The sequence below is a fragment of the Leptidea sinapis genome, chromosome 25 (assembly GCF_905404315.1).
Source record: "Leptidea sinapis chromosome 25, ilLepSina1.1, whole genome shotgun sequence".
NCBI lineage: Eukaryota > Metazoa > Arthropoda > Insecta > Lepidoptera > Pieridae > Leptidea > Leptidea sinapis.
Window position 1 is genome coordinate 1,604,094 of NC_066289.1, and position 9,903 is coordinate 1,613,996.

A 9,903-nucleotide genomic window follows, 5' to 3' on the forward strand; every position below is an offset into this window, starting at 1 on the left:
ACGCCAGAAAAACGCTGACAGCACAGCGGCTTCCTGTGCAAAGAAGTCTCCAACCGTAGCTAGATTCATGAGGAATTAGTTTCAATTAACACAAGCCTTAACCTCTCATTTAGCCTTAGTATATTCGATAGCAATTCTAACTTGGCAATCCGAGATTATTGTGTAAATCTATTTCATGTTCCTCATATTTAAATAAACCATCTATGGTTTTAATGATCTCTTTCTATGGCATAACATCTTTATATAAATATTTATAGTTCCATTTTGTCATTTTCAAATTTATAATAAAGGAAATCTTCTAACTATATTATACAGTACTTTGAATAGTCGTGATGGAATGACCCTGGTAGCTTGGGCACGGGGTAGGATGCTGGTGTGGAAAGCGACTTGCGTCGACGCTCAGGCTCCTCCTCATGTCCAAGTTACGTCAGTTGGTGCTGTTGCAGATGTATGTAGTACTGATCGACCTAAGTACTAGACATTCAATTTTTTTTTCTCCACCGTACTTGAGTCTTTCTGAGAAGCAGTCTTGAAGCTTCACTCACGACGTCGCCTGTAGACATTTCGCGTTCCACCAGAAGTGTAAAGTGAGAATTGGGACTCATCCGTAAACAAAATTCTTGACTATTTTTCTCCATCCCACTGTATGTGTTCACGACCGTATCGCAGTCTTGCTACTCGATGCTCACTCTCGAGATAGGGACCACTCGCTGTTCTTCGGGGTTTCAGATTTGCTTCGGCAAGTCTTCTTTTCACGGTACTTTTACTAATGTGAAACGCCACGCCTAAAGAAGCCGTTGCTGACTTCAAATACATTTAGGTGGTGATTTGTCAACACAGTGGAAACAATATGCACCCATCCACTTGCAGAACGATACCTACTGATGCCCAGTTCCAGAAAAGTCATACTCTAGCACATTCTTCGGGTGTAAGAGGCATGCTAAAAAAGTAAAGTTTATGTGATGATGATGCTTAACTTTGCTTTTGTAACAAGACTTAACGATAAAAACAAAAACAGAGACAAAATAATGAATGGTAAAAGTGTCATTCGAAAAGGGTTATTTTTGTTTTTTAAAGTTTTTCTTTTCTTTAAAGAAGTTTATCGACTATGATGTCTTTATGTATAAATATAAACTCTTTTTTGAGTTATTTTTATTTCGAAAGTATATTATTATTTTGTATACTTGTAAAGTTATTGCAATTTTAAAAGTGTGATATGTACTTAGTTTTGCAGGCCAGTGTATTTCACTAGAGAACGAATATATTAAGAGACTGTTAGTCAATTGAAAAGTGATATTGTATCAAGTATGCGATAAAATTAATTATCGAAGCAGCGCCATTAAATTCGATTGTAATCTTTATTTAGTTGAAAATTGGTGGCGGCCAATGAAAGTTTTTAGTGACAAAATATTTAAATTTTACAAAAAATGTGCAGTTTATGATTGGATGTAGGTTACCTTTGCTATAGATCGATATCAATAATGACGCAAGAAGATGCAATTGAAACAATAATTGGCCGTTTTGGTAAATACCAAGTATGGATATTTTTTCTAATAACTATAGCTCGGTTGCCAACTGAATATCAATTAGCGAATGTTATTTTTATCATCCCGAACGTTGATTTCATTTGTACTGACAGTGGTGCGAATTATACAGCTAACTATTGCCCATGTGATAACCCTGTGTATGATACATCTATCATGAGATCTGTATCCAGTGATTGGAATCTTATATGTGACAGACGGCAACTGGCGAGTCTTGCTCAATCCATGTTGCAAGTTGGAATACTAGTCGGCAGTTTGTTCTATGGATATCTTTCGGACAGGTATGTTATAAAAAACTGGGTCAAACTGTCTTGGTTAGACTGCGTTACCGATTTTAAAGCGTTACTTATTAACTTTTGCTACTAACCAGGTTCAGCCTAAACTAAACTGTAATTAATATAATTTGACAAACATGTCATCATTTGCGAAGTAGTTCTGATTGAAAGAAAGAAAAAAAGAAGTAGATGAAATTAAAATTGTTGAATTGAATCCTCTGTTGTTTTAGCATCATTCGCTTTTGATGCTATAAACATTTATGAGTTATAAAGGTAGAAAATTAAAGACAATTTAACTAACCCAATTATCCAATCTTTCATTCAACTGAAGCAATGAACAAAACAAGATAATAGGAAGTGTATACAATAATGGAACATTATTGTAAAACTTATAATAATTAGTAAATTAGCAAACAAGCATTTTTATTATTTTTAAAAATCTTAAGATGATATGTGAAATTCTGGTTTCAGATATGGAAGAAAAATTGCAAATGTATTATCTCTCGTAACAGAAGTCATATTTGTTGCGATGTCGGCAGCTGCGACAGAATTGTGGATGTTTGCTGTGTGTCGTTTTTTAATTGGAACAGGCGTTGGTGGCACAATGCTGTGTTGTTATGTAATTATTATAGAACTCAGTGGAAAATCATTCAGGCCGTATCTAACTGGTCTAATAGAAATATCATACATCTCAGCCTACATGTCTATGCCTGCAATAGCATATTTCTTGGAGGATTGGAGACATCTGCAGTTAGCGACATCTATTCCCTTTTCATTTTCAATATTCTATTACTGGCTTATACCAGAATCACCTCGGTGGCTAATTACTATGGGAAAGAAAAAAGAAGCAGTACAACTTCTAACATATATATCTAAAAAGTACGTAATTAATTTTTCATGCCCAAAAACTTAATTTAAGTATGTGTGATAAAGAATAATTTAATTTAAATTTCTAAAGTCATATTCTACACATTATTGGTTTAATTAAGTTGTAAGTATTTATAAAATTTCAAGTACAACTTTACCTATACATCCTTTTGTTTCAGAAATAATATGACTGTTGAAAATATTGATGCTATAGTAGAAAAAGCTCACGAAGAATCTCAACAACAAAGGAAACAGAATTATGCTTCATATTTTGATTTATTTAAGACTCCCAAAATAAGATTGTATACAATAATCACAGCTTTTGTATGGCTGTGCTGTAGTCACTCATTTTTTGGTATTAACCAATATATAGGACGACTCCAAGGAAATATTTATATAAATGTTGTACTATCCGCCGCAACACTCATTCCAGCAATGATTTATGTAGTATTTGCATCATTGTATATGAGAAGAAAAGTAGCAATAATAGCCAGTTTTGTAGTGACTGCTGTGTCACTATTGTTTTTTCTTGTAGTTCCAAAATCAATGGAGTCGATTACATTAGCTCTAGCTATAATAGGCCAAACTGGGGCTTACACAGCGTTTGTACAAACTTATTTATTTACGTCTGAAATATTTCCAACAGTATTACGTAACTCTGCAATGGGCTTTGGTTCAGTGTTTGCGAGGTTTGGAGGTTTCATTGCTCCGTTTGTAGTCAATGTTGGTATTGAATGGGTATCAATATCAGTATTCAGTATTATAGCTTTAATAGCAGGATGTTTGTGTTTCTTTTTGCCAGAGACTAAAGGTATTGTGCTTTTAAATACAATCAACCAAACCGAAAAATAAAAATCACCACAAAATCTTGCTAAATATGCTGATTAACACAATCGATATCTTAAATTAAATATAATAATCATGAAATTTCTTACTCATTCTTCTTGTTTAAACAATACTTTAGTAATACTTTAATAATAATAAAACAAATAGATTTTCTTTGAAAATTGTTACGTAATATTTTATATTTTTTTCTTGAATAATTTCCAATTGTAATAATGATTCAGTTTTCTTTTAAAAGTGCCGTAAGCCCGTTTGCTCTGAAACGCGTGGATAAATGAAGTTGAAATAAAAATTAAATTATTATCAACATATAAATAGTAAAATGATCAAGCTAAACAATCAATCCAATCATTAGAAAATCGAAGAATAGTTTATTATACAAATAAAATTTGAAAACGAAGAACGGCGATAAATAGTTATTTAACAAGTAAAGAACAATTCGATATTTTTGCTAGTCTGTTGAACTTTTAGTTTAGTGTATACATAAGATTTTTTATAATATTATATCATTGAATTTATTCAAAGTCTTTATTTTGCTGCGTGACCTATGAACAAAAGAAAGATTGATATCTTCTTAAAGATTTATATTTCGTCTGTCTTAACAGGATTAGATAAAATAGTTCTTGTGTAGTTGAGGTGTCGTGTGCAAGTAGTCGAAGTAGAAGAGTGAATGAATCAATGTTGTATTTGACAGATAGATGAAGGATGAAGTATGATTGACAGAGTAGGTAAATGGAGTAATATTAGAGTAATTATTGTTTGATAGGTTTAGGTGTATGATTCGATATAATAATAAAATTAAATTTAATCCAGTCGACGATAGGAAATCTGGCGTCGACAGCCATTTTACTAGCAGTGACTTGTGAAGTAGGTACAATTATATTTTTAATAGTAACATTTATTTGTAAAGCTGAGACATTGAGAAGAATTATAAAATTCATAATTTAATTATTCATATGAATAAATTAATAAAAAAAAAATTTAAACGATAAAGCTGTAAGGATAAATAAAATTATTTATGGAATAGAATCATTATTGAGGATTGTAGATTTTTTGTACCTAGACTGTATTTTAAGTACTTAGTATGTTTCGTAGCATTGGTAGGTAGGTATTAATATGAAATGGTAATGACACATGAGTAAATTATAATGTTTATTTACTCGTGTGGTTGTGATGTGGAAGTAAAATAAAACTTCAACTCTTGTCTTGCAACACGTATACTCAATTGATTCCATACTGGCGAATTACGAACAGGTAAAATGAGGTCCTTAACTGGTTTTCCACTTGTCCTCTCTCCCCGCGGTCCCCCGCCAGGTGCGATACATCCGATAGTTATTATTATTCACTTGCCCAAAAAGTTCACTTCTGTACTCATTTACAGTATATTAAGCCATTTTGAGTAACATTCGCAAAGTGAATCCGTTACTGATGGAATGTAATTAGATCATTTATACGTCTAGAATCTAGATAGACCATGACAGATGTGAAAACTTCGAAAAAAATTGAGTTTAGAGTTTACCTCTGTTTTGAGCTGCGTGCATTGCGCACTAACACGAAGTGTCATACAAATCGCGAGTGTAAGACGTAGCTTGTCACGCACACTAAAGTAATATAATAGGTGGCCTGTTTTTATTGGCTGTATCACAGCAAGAGACTATCTAGATGTATAAATTATCTATGGGTACGGAAGTTAACGACTAGGTGCCTTGCACAGTCAGTCACATTATGGAATTCATTATAATCAGCAGTTTTCCCAATACAATCTTAGGGATCTTCGATCTTAGCGTGAGATCGAGCGAACTTATACTTAGCGCCGACTTTACCGACGTAAAACTCTGCTGAGTGTGATAAAATGCGAACTTAAGTGTTGTATTCGGCTGTCTTACGTTAAGCTCGATATAATATCAGCTGTCAAATGACAAAAAAATTGAAATGAAAGATTATGCTAAATTTATAAAACTGAGTGCTTTGGTTTACGAAAGCTAAGTCTGAGCAAAATCTAAGTACGCTCCATCGCAGCCTTAGAACGCACCCCCAACTTAAAGGTCAACAACGCATTTTTGACTTCTGGTGTTACGGATCTATTGCCAGTTACCTCACGATTTCTCATCACGCCCGTTTCACGCTCATAAAAAATGGTGGAGACTGTAACAAATGTTCTGATACAAAAAAACTGTCTGCTAAAAATAAACCAGAACATGCCAAGTACGCCGCGATGTTTTTGAAGTTGTACTTCGCGCGGGGGCTACTAGGCGCGTTATGAAAAAATTATGAGAGTGAAATTTTAAGATGCGCGCGCATCACTGTAACACAAAAGTAACAGGGTGAAGTTGGTTCCTAAAATTTTCTGACGTTTGCGACATTAATTTTTTTTTTTTTTGGTTTCTTCGTCCATTATTAGGATAGGCAAAGTGTTAAAGCCCATACAACCGTATTCGTTATTATTCAATAAATTACTGTCAAAGCCACCAATATATCTTTGCAAGATATAACAATATTGTTCTTTCTACAAACGTAGAATAGCACGAGGAAGAAAATTTTAAGGATTATTACATTAGGCCAAAGAAGTATAACTTCTTGCGTGCATATATTAGTGCACATACACACTTTTTTTTTAAATGGAGGCGTGTGGTGGTGGCTTAAAGCCGGCTTCACATTAACATTATCAAATTAATTTTGCAGTTGCAACTCGCATTTCAGCATACTATATATAATGCCCAGCGATAATAAATAATGCTGTTGTAAATACAATACGTCGTGAACAGTATCTAGACATTTTTATCTATCATACAGTTAACTCTATCTTTATATTAGGTATTATATGTATATTTAGATAAGTGGGATTTAAACTAACTTTATTCCTACGTTGTAGTTTAATATTTTCTTATTGTTATCTTCATATCTCCCTTAATGTGTTTTATCATGATTTGAATATTTATTTAGTTAGACTTCTCTTTAAATAGCTCCAAGCATGACTGAGCACATATAGAGGGCGCGCAATTTAGTGAAACTTTTTGACTAATGAGACTTGACAACGTATGACAAGGTGACGAGCGCAGTTGCAGTGCCGTTAAGAATTTAAGAAAATTTTATATGAAAACTTAGATCAAGGATTGGTCTCCGCTGCTCTCCAACTACCGCAAGCGTAGTCGTAACTAATACTACGCCCAAGTGTGCGTACTCGAGTGAGTCTCGAACAATGTGTGACGGTGACGTGCCACATGTTCTGTTAAACTTTGCTAATAATTAAAACTAAAATGCCAGGTAGTGTAGTAAGACTTTGTAAAAATAATACTATAAGAAAGACACTGGGATCACATATCATCAATAAGTATTTTGTATTTTATTAATTTCTAAGTAAAATAACACGAAGCGTATGTTAGTTACAAAGTTTGAAAGACGCCATTGAGTGTCAAGATTCCACGCACAGAAACATCTAATAGTCGCTATAATAAAAAAGCTTTTGTTCTTAGGTAGTGCGGTATCTAGTTGAAGCGCAGCGTAGACCAATCCTTAATCTAAAAATCTTTCAATTTGTGTCTATATAAGTTTAAATTATATTATTCTCTATTTATACATACTTGCGCTATTTGGTACCATTATAGTATAAAATTTTTATGCCAGTCTTCCTGGGATGACTTGAATTTCCTTCAGTTTCAAAGCAGCATACCTAGGTCACTTACACATTGCAAATTACTGCTCTACTTTATATTACACAAATAAAATTTGATAGACAAAATTTTATGAACGATGCGGAACTCGAACCCACGACCTTTGGCGTTCCGTGCCGGAGCTCTAACCAACTGAGCTAACCGTTCGAGTGACGCATCGTCATAAAATCTTGTATGCTTTGTTCAACACTCAGGTTGTGGCTTCATCTACAGGATCTACTATACAGTTGATAACCTGCTCAACCCCAATATGTGCATATTAGGAAATTGACTTTATTTACTCTCTCCTCCATTTAAATTATTTTACTTAATTTTATTAGGAATACTTTACTACTGCGATTATTTTCAGTGTCTTGTTTTTCAGATACTATATTGTGTAATTCAAACGAATTAATACTTGATTTTCTTTCGTTAATTAGTTTCCTTAATTCATCGACTATATCACTTACGAGATTTTCATCTTCATAATTTTCATATTGTATTAAATCACTGTTATCATCAAAATCAAGCTCTGTGTTGGAGTTGTTATTGTTACTTTCCCAATAATTAGTAGACTGATTTGTTTTATACTGGTCATCAGCTTTCATCATATGACTTGATATGTCGCTCTTGTAAATCTAAACAAATTGTTATGTTTTTAAATAACCATCACTTCTAGGATTAATACACAAATAAAATTTGAAAAACAAAATTTTATGAACGATGCGGGACCCGAACCCACGACCTTTGGCGTTCCGTGCCGGTGCTCTAACCAACTGAGCTAACCGTTCGAGTGACGCATCGTCATAAAATCTTGTATGCTTTGTTCAACTCTCAGGTTGTGGCTTCTACGTTGTATTATTTTATCATTTTTCGGCATCACTCAACACCCAGTTATTCCTTGTCATACCTTAAATCACTCTCATAGAGTTCAAAGCTTAAGAACCTTTTGTTGAACATGTAAAATCATTTGCACTGTTCATTACGTATAGTATGAACTAATACCTGATATGAATCAGTTGTCGTATGGTATCAATGTTAGTTCTTAGACCGTTTTTTTATGAAAATAAAGGACGAGACGAGCCGAACGTTCAGCTGATGGTATTAGATACGAACTGCCCATCAAATTGTAGTGCCGTTCAGGATTCTTTAAAACCCTAAAATTCAGTTTGCGCAGTCATTTCACTAGCTACGGCGCCCTTCAGACCGAAAAACAATAATGCTTATACATTACTACTTCGCGGCAGAAAAATGCGCCGTTATCGTACCCATAATCTGGCCGGCATCCTGTGCAAAGTAGCCGCCCACTCGTTCGGTAGACCTTCACGAAAATCATCGCAGAGATGATCACATCCACATCTGAATCTCCTGAACCAGGATTACAGAAAAAACTATCTGGAGCTGATGCCCATCGCGTAAGTAGCTCTACTTTAGAGATTTCAAAATTCATCACATAATGCCAATCGAAGTCACTGGCAACTTTCTTGTTCATTTGAACCACAATGAAAATCATACAAAATCATGGCGCAAATATTATCGCGATGTTAATTAATGACTCTGCCGCCACATAATTTTCAAACCGATGATAAAAAATGACAATCAGACAAAGTAAAATGTAATTTCCTCTCGGGATGTTCCATTTTCAAATAGCGTAACTGTTTTGTAAGATAATAGTATTACGAATCGCTAGACCTTAGTTTCTGAAATTCAGAATCAGATACGTATTCGCAAGAAAAATGCTTCAGACCTTGTTTTATGGAAAAAAAAGTCATCTAGTGTTAAGTGATCACCACCGCCCACATTCTCTTGCAAAACCAGAGGAATCACCGGAGCATTGCCGGCCTTTAAGGAAGGTGTACGCGCTTTTTTGAAGGTACCCATGTCGTGTCGTAAATGAGAAACCGCACAAGGAAGCTTATTCCACAGCTTTGTAGTAAGTGGAATAAAGCTCCTTCAAAACCGCACTGTGGACGACCGCCACAGATCCAGATGGTGGGAATGATATCCTAATTTGTATGCGAAGGTGGAATTGAGTAGCAGGGATCAGGTAAAATAGAACTGGGAATACTCGCCGTGATAAATGCGGTAGAAGACACAAAATGAAGCTGCGTCTCTACGCAACGCCAAGTGATCCAGCCGTTCACACATCACTGGGTCCCCGAGAATTCGAGGTGCTCTGCGTTGCAAGCGGTCAAATGGATCGAGCTGATACTGGGGTTCGCCAGACCAGAGATGACAGCAATACTCCATGTGTAGCCGGACCTGCGCTTTGTAGAGCGCTAGAAAGTGGGCCGGCTTGAAGCATTGCCGTGCTCTATTTATGACTCCAATCTTCTTCGAAGCCAATTTGGCTTGGAACTCCAGATGAGCACGGAATTTTCAATCGGTCGAGATTTTGATATCCAACATTCCGATACTTGGCGTACCGATCTGAGAAGAACATGCGGAACAAAATCAACAGCTTATCGTAGTATATAATACATTGCTACATTAATATTGAAAAGTGATTCTTTTATTTATTTGTATGGAAATTTCCAATTACACTAATTAAGTAAAAGATAGACATAGCTTAAAAATAATTCTGGATTAAGACATTTATTGTTCCATAAAGGAATTTCCACTTAAATGGAACTTACAGGATATTTTATAAAAATTTGGTTACAAAATTGCATCTTAAAATGTACAGTAAATATATATTAATTACATGATTAAACAAAAGTCAAA

At 34.7% G+C, this 9,903-nt stretch overlaps 1 protein-coding gene across 1 annotated transcript; it reads left to right on the plus strand.

The window, feature by feature from the left end:
- The first annotated feature begins 1,109 nt into the window (after positions 1-1,109).
- LOC126972226 (organic cation transporter protein-like) lies at positions 1,110-4,004 on the plus strand. Its single transcript, XM_050818869.1, has 3 exons — positions 1,110-1,825; positions 2,291-2,698; positions 2,866-4,004. The coding sequence occupies exons 1-3, from the start codon at positions 1,482-1,484 to the stop codon at positions 3,536-3,538; spliced, it is 1,425 nt and encodes a 474-aa protein (XP_050674826.1). The 5' UTR covers positions 1,110-1,481; the 3' UTR covers positions 3,539-4,004.
- The last annotated feature ends 5,899 nt before the right edge of the window (positions 4,005-9,903 follow it).

Bases quoted from the DNA above. Each gene is read 5' to 3' on its own strand.
- LOC126972226 (XM_050818869.1), top strand. From the start codon at position 1,482: ATGACGCAAGAAGATGCAATTGAAACAATAATTGGCCGTTTTGGTAAA. The intron at 1,826-2,290 runs GTATGTTATAAA...TTCTGGTTTCAG, and splicing joins TATGGATATCTTTCGGACAG to ATATGGAAGAAAAATTGCAA. The intron at 2,699-2,865 runs GTACGTAATTAA...CTTTTGTTTCAG, and splicing joins CTAACATATATATCTAAAAA to AAATAATATGACTGTTGAAA.